This window comes from Maylandia zebra, linkage group LG18 (genome assembly GCF_041146795.1).
Source record: "Maylandia zebra isolate NMK-2024a linkage group LG18, Mzebra_GT3a, whole genome shotgun sequence".
In the NCBI taxonomy this organism is placed as follows: Eukaryota; Metazoa; Chordata; class Actinopteri; order Cichliformes; family Cichlidae; genus Maylandia; species Maylandia zebra.
In genome coordinates this window covers 18641361-18653430 of record NC_135184.1, presented here as the reverse complement: position 1 = coordinate 18653430, position 12070 = coordinate 18641361, and the positions used below count along the sequence as shown (strand labels likewise).

At 41.0% G+C, this 12070-nt stretch overlaps 1 protein-coding gene and 4 non-coding genes across 6 annotated transcripts; 4 read left to right on the top strand and 1 right to left on the bottom strand.

Moving 5' to 3' along the window:
• The first annotated feature begins 307 nt into the window (after positions 1-307).
• kncn (kinocilin) lies at positions 308-11850 on the top strand. 2 transcript variants are annotated; one of them, XM_004542697.4, is made up of 5 exons: positions 308-415; positions 8598-8666; positions 8763-8834; positions 10234-10327; positions 11550-11843. In XM_004542697.4, exons 1-5 carry the CDS (start codon positions 403-405, stop codon positions 11617-11619), a joined length of 318 nt encoding a protein of 105 aa, XP_004542754.1. In that variant the 5' UTR covers positions 308-402; the 3' UTR covers positions 11620-11843. The 2 variants fall into 2 exon arrangements, with proteins under 2 accessions (XP_004542754.1, XP_076732725.1); XM_076876610.1 differs by lacking the exon at positions 308-415 and adding an exon at positions 6068-6560 and having other exon boundaries at positions 11550-11850.
• On the top strand, positions 883-954 carry trnap-agg (transfer RNA proline (anticodon AGG)). Its single transcript has one exon. It is a non-coding gene; the product is annotated as a tRNA-Pro (tRNA).
• On the bottom strand, positions 1238-1309 carry trnaw-cca (transfer RNA tryptophan (anticodon CCA)). The gene has a single exon. It is a non-coding gene; the product is annotated as a tRNA-Trp (tRNA).
• Positions 1649-1722, top strand: trnai-aau (transfer RNA isoleucine (anticodon AAU)). Its single transcript has one exon. It is a non-coding gene; the product is annotated as a tRNA-Ile (tRNA).
• trnag-ucc (transfer RNA glycine (anticodon UCC)) lies at positions 2009-2080 on the top strand. The gene has a single exon. It is a non-coding gene; the product is annotated as a tRNA-Gly (tRNA).
• Positions 11851-12070: the final 220 nt, after the last annotated feature.

Here is a 12070-nt window from a genome sequence, read left to right as displayed (position 1 = left end):
TACTTCTCAAAAATTTGGAGTTGACACTCTAAACAGAGAGCTAGAGAGAGTGAAATGAGGGGGTTCAGTAAAGGCCAAATTTGCTTTGTGGTCCTCCAACTCAGAGTTGTAACACAGTCATGACAAAGGTGACACAGCCAGACAAGGTTCCTTTTTTTGGTCAGCTTTGAGAACTACCACATTTTACAGTGCAAGGCTGAATATGGTATCCAAGACTCCTTAGACAATAAACAATTCAGTTCACTTACATTCAGTTCAGCATTGATGTGTCACTCTTACATAATGCTTAACTAACAGGTTATACCAGTAGGCCTGGTCACTGGTTAATGCAGGCTAGTGCTTAGCCAAGTGAGACCAGTGAGTGTTAATATTGGCGCTGTCGACCCTGCAGGGCAAAATAGCATGGTGGATTTAGGTATGTGATTTTCCTTTTTGGATTCAATGCACGGATTTCTCCACCCCAAGACCCGAAATGCATGTGGTGCTGAGTAATTATAAAGTTTATGTAAGAGTATGAGCCAGCTGCTTGCAAAAGCCAAGCCCCCGGGCAAACTTCGAGGTAAAATAAATCAGGTAAAGTTAGTCGGACTGGTAAACACTTTTTAATGAGCCTTACTTATCTGTATTGAGATGAATCCTCCCGTGGCCCTAGCATTACACTTTCTGTATCCATTTTTACTAGCCAGTCGGCCGAACAATAACGACAGTTTGTTATTTGTTTGTTTGCTTTATTTTTACCAACTCATGTAGAGATCTATAGCTAACAAAAACAACTGCAGTTACACGTAACATAAAGATTTTTAATTTTTAAACTACTACTAATTGTGAGCTCAGGACCTGTTGTTGGTTTTGTTGGATTACGACGATGCTGCATTTCGAGCTGGCTCGTTGGTCTAGGGGTATGATTCTCGCTTAGGGTGCGAGAGGTCCCGGGTTCAAATCCCGGACGAGCCCACCGTTTTACTTTGTTATTTTGAATTGCTATTAATAATTCTCCTTGTTAACGTTGCCAATATCGCTTTCGCAGATACGTAATTAAATGCAAATGCGATGATATTTAGGATTATAAGACAAAGCTTCTTCAGAGTGAGAATCTTCACCGCTGCAGCACTCAATCTAATGTCGATAAAAAAAACTGTATTCATATTTACCACGCGTGCAAACGCGGTAAGTAGCAACTTGTAAGACAGAAGATTACAATTTAAGCGTGCGTTTTACTGTGGAACAAAAAAAGGTTTGACCCCGACGTGATTTGAACACGCAACCTTCTGATCTGGAGTCAGACGCGCTACCGTTGCGCCACGAGGTCTGTGGCATAAACCTTGTATATGCCTATCATAAAGGTGGGCATGCTGTGCTGTGGCTACATATGGTCTTTAGCTTGTGTCACTAAGTGATATTTTATGAAAAACGTCGAAATGTGAAAATTCTGACTTTAATCTCAGAATTCTGGAAAAGAAAGAGTGCCCACTTTTTTTTTCCAGTGGCCCTAATCCTCTTCCGTAATAAGTCCTAATCAGAAGGCCTGTTTTTAAGTAAGACAGTAAAAACCTTGGGGCTGGCTGTCCACAGTGGTATTGTATTGTGGGCCCAGCCATTAGTCATTTGTATATAGTATATATAGTGTACCACTGTATCTTTGGTAAGTGGCCGGTTAGCTCAGTTGGTTAGAGCGTGGTGCTAATAACGCCAAGGTCGCGGGTTCGATCCCCGTACGGGCCACAGTTGCGTTTTTTTCTCCCTTCTTTGGGAAAATTATTTTGCTGCTCGATTTTATTACGGTGTGAAAACAAGCCGTGTCAGCAGTATGGATGTATTTGGTTCGGCGAAAAAATAGAATAAAATAGCCCCATGTTATGGCCAAATATAGACACTTCTAGAACGGCAAATATTTGTAGACAGACTACGAAAAGCCATAATATGCAGTACATATAAAATATAAACATACATATAGTTCATATAAATCGATATGGATTGAAGTGAATTTGAGTAGCCTTCCTCTAAGAAGGCGTTGGTGGTATAGTGGTTAGCATAGCTGCCTTCCAAGCAGTTGACCCGGGTTCGATTCCCGGCCAACGCAGGCTATTTTCTTTCTTTTTTTTTTAAAATAAATTTCTTCCAAATCCATAAAAATACAGTAGTTGAAACTGTTATCGTAATGTTGTTACTGCATGTGCATATGTTAACATTCATATAACACATATGACAGTCTGGGTGTGACTCATCTAGCTGGCTGTTCCTTTCTGTGTGGAGTTTGCATGCTCTCTTGTGTGAAAGCTTGTGTGGATTTACTCCGGTTTCCTCCCACAGTGCATGGGTTAGGTTAGCTGACGTGTCAATATGACCATGAATGGTTTATCTGTCTCCCTGTGTTAGCCCTGTGATAGATAAAAGGGCAACATTGTTCATGGTCAGTGTTGGGAAGGTTACTTTTAAAATGTATTCCACTACAGAATACATGCCCCAAAATGTATTTTGTAACGTATTCCGTTACGTTACTCAATGAGAGTGACATATTCTGAATACTTTGGATTACTTAATATATTATCATGCTTCTTTACAACTACATGAATGTACTATTACTGTGTGATTTATTACTATTACTGAAGGTTACTCGCCATACCAATACCAACTACATTTTTAAATCTTAATATAAAATGAGTAACAGTAGGGTGGACAATAGGTAAGGCTGCGCTTTTTGCAACGATCTCATATAGAAAATTATTCCGAGGCTCAGAACCGTAGTAAAGACACCTCTGGCTAATACGGTCAACTTTGCTAGCAAGAGACAGAGAGAGGAGTTGAAAGGCTGCTCCAGCGGAACTTATTGTTTCGGAGGAAAACAGGAACACAGCGTACAGTCGAGTTTTAATAGCTTACTTACAACTGGGCTCGTCAGGCACTCTTCTTGGCTGCAGTGGTTATTATTATATTTACATGTTTCCAGCTCCCGTTTTTGCTCGATGACAACTTGTACTTTTCGACTCTCCTTTTTCTCCCTCCTCGCGCTCACAGACACATAACATAACGCGCTCTCTCACCCAGGAAACACGCAGAGCGAGAGCGTCACCCTGTAACCATGGCAACCGCAACGCTGCCGCCTGGAACTACAGAATGTAACTGTCAAACAAAACCGAAACAGTCCTGACCCGCCACAATATGAAACAGGAAAGTACCGCCGTGTAATCCACAAAGTAACTGTATTCTAAATACCACCTTTTTAAACGGTACCTGTAACAGAATACAGTTACTCATATTATGTATTTTAAATACGTAACGGCGGTACATGTATTCCGTTACTCCCCAACACTGCATGCTGGTGGAAACCCAAACAAAACACACATTAAGAGGCTCAAATGCCTGTGTCTCAATCTCGTGTCTCATAATGACGTGAAGAAATATTTTTTAAAATGAAGGCAACAGGCAGAGTGTTACAGGCATCGCCTTAAAGAATGTAGCCTCATGGGCAGTGTAGAACGATGGATTGGATTTATATAGCGCTTTTCAAGGCACCCAGAGCGCTTTACAATGCCACTATTTATTCACTCTCACACACTGGTGGAGGCAAGCTATGGTTGTAGCTTGGGGCAGACTGACAGAAGCGAGGCTGCCATATCACGACATCGGCCCCTCTGGCCAACACCAGTAGGCGGTAGGGTAAAGTGTCTTGCCCAAGGACACAACGACTAGGACAGAGAGCCCGGTGATCGAACTGGCGACCTTCCGGTTACAGATACGCTTCCCAACCCCCTGAGCCACGGTCACCCGCAATGGACTGCCATACCCGTTATGTGTCTGTGAGCCTGAGGGAGGGAGAAAAAGGAGAGTGGAAAAGTACAAGCTGTCAACGAGCAGAAACGGGAGCTGGAAGCATGTAAATATAATAATAACCACTGCAGCCAAAAAGAGTGCCTGGCATTTGAGCCTCTTAATGCGTGTTTTGTTTGGGTTTCCACCAGCATGCAGTGTTGGGGAGTAACGGAATACATGTACCGCCGTTAAGTATTTAAAATACAAAATATGAGTAACTGTATTCCGTTACGTACCATTTAAAAAGGTGGTATTTAGAATACAGTTACTTTGTGGATTACACGGCGGTACTTTCCTGTTTCATATTGTGGCGGGTCAGGACTGTTTCGGTTTTGTTTGACAGCTACGTTCTGTTGTTCCAGGCGGCAGCGTTACGGTTGCCATGGTTACAGGGCGACGCTCTGCGTGTTTCCTGGGTGAGAGAGCGCTTTTTTGTTGTTGTTGTTGTTGTTGTTGTGCTAAGCTAATAGGCAGAATGCAGAATGTAGCTTCATGGGCAGTGTAGTCCGTGCTGCAGGGAGAATGGACTGGTTATGTGTCTGTGAGCGAGGGAGGGAGAAAAAGGAGAGTCGAAAAGTACAAGTTGTCATCGAGCAAAAACGGGAGCTGGAAAATTGTAAATATAATAATAACCACTGCAGCCAAGAAGAGTGCCTGACAAGCCCAGTTGTAAGTAAGCTATTAAAACTTGCTTTGTTGGTGTTTTCCTCTGAAACAATAAGTTCCGTTGGAGCAGCCTGTCAATGCCTCTCTCTGTCTCTCGCAAGCAGAGTTGACCCACACAACAAAGTAAAACAATTTTTCGGCTACGAGCCCGACACGGAACTGTATTAGTCAGAGGTCCCTTTACTACGATTCGGAGCCGCGGACCTTCAGTAATAGTAATAAATCACACAACAATAGTACATTCACGTAGTTGTAAAATGCATGATAATATGTTAAGTAATCAAAAGTATTCAGAATACGTTACTCTCATTGAGTAACGTAACGGAATACGTTACAGAATACATTTTAGGGCATGTATTCTGTATTCTGTAATGGAATACATTTTAAAAGTAACCTTCCCAACACTGCCAGCATGGAATTACAAAAAATAGCGAGGGCATAGCCTGACATATGAAACAGGAAAAGACCACCATGTAATCCCTTTATTTCAACAAAGTAACTGTATTCTGAACACCACCTTTTTAAACGGTAACTGTAACGGAATACAGTTACTCATATTTTGTATTTTAAATACGTAACGGTGGTACATGTATTCCGTTACTCCCCAGCACTGTCCATAGTGTATGGCCTTGCACCCTCTAAGAGCTCAGTTGACTCCAACCTCTCTGTGAATTGTATAATCAGAAAAGAAATACATGGACAATTGTGGTTATTTTCCCTAATGAATGATCAGATGTATACAGGACTCTGTATTATTATTCAGTTTGTTAGCCCATCAGAATCTGTAAACATCAGGAGGTTCAGGACTTCTAGTGCTTCTCTTTCTGCTGGGGGACAGCAAGAAAAAACAAATACCTTGAGCAGAAACTACATCTCTGTCCTTCAGAACTGCTCCTTCACTTTCTGCGACACCATGATGGGGATGTTTCATGAGTCTCTGGTGTAATGTGGCATTTTTATGTTCTGGTCTGCTGGGGGACGGATGACCCCAAAGGACTTGATAAATCTCTTTGGAAGGCTGGTTCACTCCTGGGGATTTGCAGCCCCTTGCAAGTTAGCTTGATTTTAAAGGTTGACATGCCACAAAGGCTGTCAAGAGTCATTATTGTCAGCCATTAATTGCTGTGTCACTAACACACACACACACACACACACACACATAGGACCCGCATTACCAGCATTGATTAAAAATACATGCAATCATCCAGAAAAGATGGAGTTTACTTTCTTAACAGTAAATGTGTCACAGTTTCTCTTCCACCCAGTATGCTCATTTGTTACCCTACTCACCGGTGTTAATCCTTCTAACCCCCTACCCACCCTTCCTCCCCCGTTGCCATGGATATGCTATTCCTATGGCAACTGCATGCCTTTGTGGATGGCTTCAGGCCCCCATCACATGGAGAACTCTCTGAACCTTTCATTACACATTCCCTTCAAGCTCACAGGCAAATCAGAAAAGTAGCGTAATCTAACTGTCTCTCTGTCACAGTTTCCTCTGTGCTGCCTTTGTAGTCATGCTGCCATACCTCGCCTTTAAGTTTCAGCATATTGCAACTCTACAAGACTTGTTAACAGTTTGAGAATTGCAATTAGGGTATTTGCTGCAGCCCTGATACTTGATGCCGGAGGACTATGATCAGATTTGTAGCATGGGTTTCACAGTCAAAAGAGTCAGAGCCACTAGTTTTCTAATTTTCTATGTCAATGGAAACCAGAGCTCTAGCTTTAAAGATGCATGAGGTATCTTAAGAAACAGAATATAGTGACTGAGGCTTAACTAGAGAAAGTGTTTCTGCATCATTGAGAGTGAAAGACGAAGCGGGGTGAGGCTCGGGGACATTAAAGTTGAGGGCCCAAGTTAAAGCAGAGCACAGTGTCGGGGCTCCACAGTGCATGTGGTGGGGGGAGCAGGCGGGGAGCATCCACGTGCTGAATGAACCCTGTCAGCACCGGAGAGTACCACGGGCTACGGGTAGGCTCAGCCCTGCTCAGCATTGTGGCGGGCTGCATCATCATTGGGGTATCCAGGGAATGCGATGCTGATGCAGTCGGAGGTATCTTCCTGGGAGCGGGGGGCCTCGGTGAGTGTGTCTTAAGATTTTATAGGTGATGCAGTTATAGGGAGGGTAATAAGCCGATTCTGGATATTTGGATTACATTTGTTTATTAAACCTGCTTTTTGCTATTGCTGTGTGTAACTTTTAACTTATGACATTTTTCAGGAGGTCATGACAGATCTGTTGTCTCTCATGCACTGCAGCCCTGAACTTTCATACAACAGAGGTTCATGCAAGAAATTTATAACTGAGTACAAAGTCCGTGTGATGTCCAACTACACACTTTTGAGAGAGCCCATATATGTTTGGCCTTCTCTGTGCCCCCCAGAATAACATATTATACACATCATTTGATACATATTAATACACATTATTAATACAATAATATTGGCTAAGGTTTTGCAAAATTAGTAGTTTTACTTCAGGTACTTTAAGCAGTTTTTGATGCTAAAACTTCTGCTATTACCACACAGTGTATTTTATTATGCTCTATTTCTGTGGCTTTCACATTTTTTTTTAACCTTTTAACAGCCACCTGGTCATCTGGTGACCCATGTGGTGTTAGGGGTAGAGTCCAATCGATATATTGGCCAAGAGGCTCAAGTGGGAAAAGCCGTTAAAAGAAAAACTGTAGTGCCAAAATTTAAAATGCAACATTTCAGACAGTTTTCTGATTTAACATGTAGCATGTAGCTAAAATAAAATTCAACCCTGGCCCGGGAGGGTTTACCAGTGATACGTTGTATATTAAGAGGTTAAACAGAAGGTTTTAGGTAATAGTTGTATCTAAACATTATGGTGCGTCACCGGAGAGATTATTACACAGTGCATTTCTTTGTGAGTGAGTTAATTTGTTAATTCACTAAAAATCCAATTCAAGAAGGCCAAAAAAGTGAGGGAGCGCACATTTATATCTCGCTGGAATATCTATTTTAAATGAAATGTCAAAAACTCAGGTGAAAGATCAGCGGTCAGTGTCAGTTTTCCATCCCTCATTCATTTGATACAGCGCTGTAACTGGAGCCAGCTGATAGCCAGAGGAACTGGGCTGCCAAGATAAAGGAGTGTCTTTACCGGTTTCCTGGAGAGAAGGAGCAAAAGGGCAGGGTTTTCAATCACAGGACGACGGCATCAGAGTGCATGCATAGTTAATGCAAAAAACATCCTCTCTGATGAGTTGATCATCTTTCAGTAACTAATTTGACTTTGTAATGTGCACTAAGAATCTGACAAATCAACACTGCGCACAGCCGCTTGACAGAAACATTCGCTTTGGCAGCATTTGTGCAGCTGAGTAGCATCTAATTATGTGTTTTGGGGCTTGTGTGCTGCGATGCTGCCTCCAACACATAGGCTGACTAATGAGTATGAACAGAGTGTTCTCAGCAGATTGTTTTTACTCCTTCCGCAGTTTCATGACATTTTAAGCACAAACATGCATCACAGCCACCCTCAGGACTTGCCGGGGGTGTAATGCCAGATCTTCTGGCTTATAGAGGGAAATCAATAACGTTTGAATTGGAGCACAGTGCCACAGAGAGGCACACGAGCCCAGCGGTTCAGATATTACTTTGTACTTTGAGTCGAACTGAACGAAACATCGCACACTGTAGCTGCTGCACTGAGAATAATCTGAAGGCTTTGTCGAGTGGATTTCAGTTTGGGAATAGATATTTCATCAAACAGCCTTATTGTTTCTCCGCAAAGTCTCCAAGTATGGAAACTTCTATTAAAAACTGTTATTTTTATGAGCCGTTAAGGCTCACGGGAGCAGGAGGCAGTGAGATTGCATTTCAAACAACTGAACAAAATAAATTACACTGATTGGTGTGAATTAGTCCATGCAGGTGATTGAATTTGTATTTTTTAATACACTATTACAATTTATGCCCATTTTTAATGAGGCTTCTCATTGCATCTGCAGCACCAAATGCTTTCCTCTCTCGTGGTGACAGTTATCTGCACTAACACTGCAGTAAATCTGCTGCTTTTCAACCATAAGGGAACTAGAGTAAAGCCAGGCCTTAATTAATAAATTTATTGGACTGTTATGCTTTCCAGGCCTGCTAATAGCAATCTACCCCTTCATAAAAGCTTGGCTGAACGTCAACCACATCCTTCCATCCTTTGGTAAGCAGTTTGATATATACCTGTATATTTTTCGATGCTATTATTTGTAAGTGTGTTCACGATAACAATAAAAGGCATTTTGGCTAAAATCCTCAGCGAACTTCAGAGTGCACCCCGCGCCTGCCAATCCTGCTCCTGATCAGCCAGTTGAGACACTGAGACGAGAAGGTGGGTGAAATGAAGGAGCGAGCCAGTGAGTTAATAATGCTATCGTATAACACTCAAAGGCACTTGATACTGATCTGCATTGAGTCTATGCGCCTTATTTGTTTGATAAAAACTCAGACACCTGTAGAAACACTGCAGTTGACAGCAGCGAGGCAGATGTTGTGCTCAGGCTGTTATCAGAGAGAGCGCTTCAGCCATCTGTCTAATGTCTCACTGAGTGCGCTTAAAAAAAATAATATAATTTCCTTCTTTCCTAACTGCTTTTTTTTTCACTTAATTGTTAACAAATATGAGCCAGGGGAAACGTTTGTCTGCATACAGTTTTTGCGCTGTGCAGCCAACTGTGCATCTGTGCATGTTTGTGCTCCAGTGAAAGTAGGTTCATGTTTTTGACATGCTGACTTCAAACATGGAAACTATTACCAGACTGAGTGAAACATTTGCAAATTATGTGTTTTTGTTTCGTTTTATCAGTTTGAGTTAAATGTTGCATATTAAAACTTATTGAAATCATATGTGAAGGTCAAAATCACAGGAAGATTCAGGAGTGCCTGCATTCCCGTCCTAAAATTCCCTCTCTGAAGCTATATTCTTGCACTTAGATGAGCTGCTTATACCTACACTTATGATCATAGGTTTACATGCGCACTGTCTTTTAACTTGACAAGGCCAAGGTCCGTTTACTTCTCAGTAGTCATCGCGATCACGATCATCTTTGCCAGCTTAAAATTTTTTTGTTTGATAGCACTCACTCCAAAGTCCAAAGGACTCCGTGAAGATCTAAGAAGGAGAATTGTAGATTTACACAAGTTGAAAAGGTCTCTTGGAGTGATTTCTAGACAACCACAGATTCCAACATAATCAGTTCAAGCAATTTTCATAAATGCAAGTTATTCGGATGTGTCAACATTGGAACTGGAAACTGCTGGAACACCAGTGTTACTGTTCAGTGAAGTGAGTGTTACGAGAACATGGACTGAGAGAGTGGTGACCAAGAAAGAAGCCCCGGGTCCAAAATCATCAACTTCAAGCTCGACGGAAAAGTACATGTACGCTGTACAATCATTCCAATCTGGAAAAAGAACAATTCAAAGAAATCATTAAAAGCCCAAACTACCATGATATTCATGCCCATGAGGAATGAATGATTGTATGTAAACTTTTAACCACACCTGTATCTGTTATTATCTTTTTAGTTTAAGTTAAGCGTTCATTTAAAACTATCTGCCTTAATTGTTAAGGCCCATGTTATATACATATATGTGACTATACAATCCAAATAAGTGTTTTCCCCTCTGTATAACCCTTCTCAGTATGATCTAGTGCTCATTGTTTCACATGCTAGTTAAACATGTACTGTTACACTTAATGCTTCCATGCTCTCTTGTTGTCTTGCCAGGGACTCACAGTCAGATTAATCTGGAACGGTCTAAGAGTCGTATGGGAACCTTTGTGGAGGCTGGAACAATAGCTGAAGCCAACCCGGATGAGGGGTCTGTCTCCTTTGATAATTATACATGATCAAAATAGGGATGTGAATGGTACCACAGTACAGCAGAAAGGCATTTCAATATACCTTATCTGTAATATAGTTCCTGTGACTGTAATGCTATGTTTCCTGGATATAAGAGTACTTTTAATTTCCTAAGCTTTGCAGTATGAATCACATTTTGCAGAAACTAGTCAGCATGTTGATAGACTTATAAGAATCTAATCTGGGCATGAATGGATCTTGGAAAAACTACAAAAACCTTTGAGAGCTGTGATAATACACAAGCCAGCAGCTCCATAGTAGTGCAGTATATCTCACATGCAGTACTATCGTGGGCTTTACTCAGAATCTTGATATGTACAGATCTGCTGTGTCGCCCGATTGGTAGTTCTTGTTGCTCTTTATGCCTTATATTAATTAACTGTTTGCTATTTTTAAAAATTATAATATAAACACTAAGGTGTTAAAGTAAGATCGAGAAAAAACACTGAAATGTTACTATGTGACAGTCTCACTGATGACATGCGCTACTTAGAGAATGTTGACTTCCTTTCAGCACTTCAGTCTCTACTTTTCCATTTGAATGACTTTCTAACTAGGTTTATCCAGACAGGTAAGGGTTACCTTTATTATTTCTGAGAGTTAAAGACATTTTTTTTTAAACCATAGCCAAACTGTCAAGAAAAGAATCAACAAAACGCCTTACATAATGACGTGGGGCTTTTTGTTGGCTGACTACAAGCAATTTAGAGGAGAATGGGGGGTTTTTGAAAGTGAACATTACCAAGTATCACCTCCTTTTCAAAGTCACTCACTTTTAATTTTGTTACTATGGCAATGGCGCTACCACATATATTTCAATCATGTCATCATGCATTTCATGCGCTGTCCTGTGTGACAACAAACAGACAGCAGAGTCTGCACTGACCTTCAAAACGAAGCAGTTTTTCAGGTCTTCACTGACATTTGTGAAAGAGAGTACTTTTCAATGTGTAGCATCTTGAAAGACAGACAACTGAAGTCACACTTCAGCACTATAGTCTCATTTAAACAAGAAAAACAAACCAGATAACACACTGATGCACTGTTTGGCTCAGTTATTTAACAGATGAGGAATTACGTAGTGCAGATCATCTAAAATCTCAGTTATATCAAGGAAAAGGTTTTAGTTCAGCGAACACAACGCAAGCCTCCCTCATGACTGATCCGTCTGTCTTTTGCAGGACTTCTGCGGACATGCCGGATGTCTTATCGAGACGGAAACTAAAGCCTTCAGATCAAGATCTGCCATGAGGTCATCACGTAGCAAGACTGGCCGCTCCATGTGAAGGAAGCCGGATGCAGAAGGTTGCAACTTCTGCAGAAGAAGTTTAATTTTTCTGTATTGATCTTCCTTCACACTTAGTACAAAAAAGTACTGCTGTGTAAATCTCTCTGCTGTGTAGATCTTTATAAATCTCGTTTTCCTGTTCATATGTGATATCAGCTCATCATGTTAGCTGAGATCACCTCATTATATTTATATATATATATATATATATATATATATATATATATATATATATATATATATATATATATATATAAACAGCATGTCATCTAATAAACATCCAGAGATTGTGATCATTAGTGGAGTTTTTTTTCTATTTTACATCCTGACACTGAGTGAAGCAAATTAGGCCCAATAGTCCAACTCCTGTGCAGCTCCTCTAATCATGGTACAATGCTCTATGCCACCAATTAT

Bases quoted from the DNA above. Each gene is read 5' to 3' on its own strand.
- kncn (XM_076876610.1), top strand. From the start codon at position 6,413: ATGAACCCTGTCAGCACCGGAGAGTACCACGGGCTACGGGTAGGCTCA. The intron at 6,561-8,597 runs GTGAGTGTGTCT...TATGCTTTCCAG, and splicing joins CCTGGGAGCGGGGGGCCTCG to GCCTGCTAATAGCAATCTAC. The intron at 10,328-11,549 runs GTCTGTCTCCTT...TGTCTTTTGCAG, and splicing joins GAAGCCAACCCGGATGAGGG to GACTTCTGCGGACATGCCGG.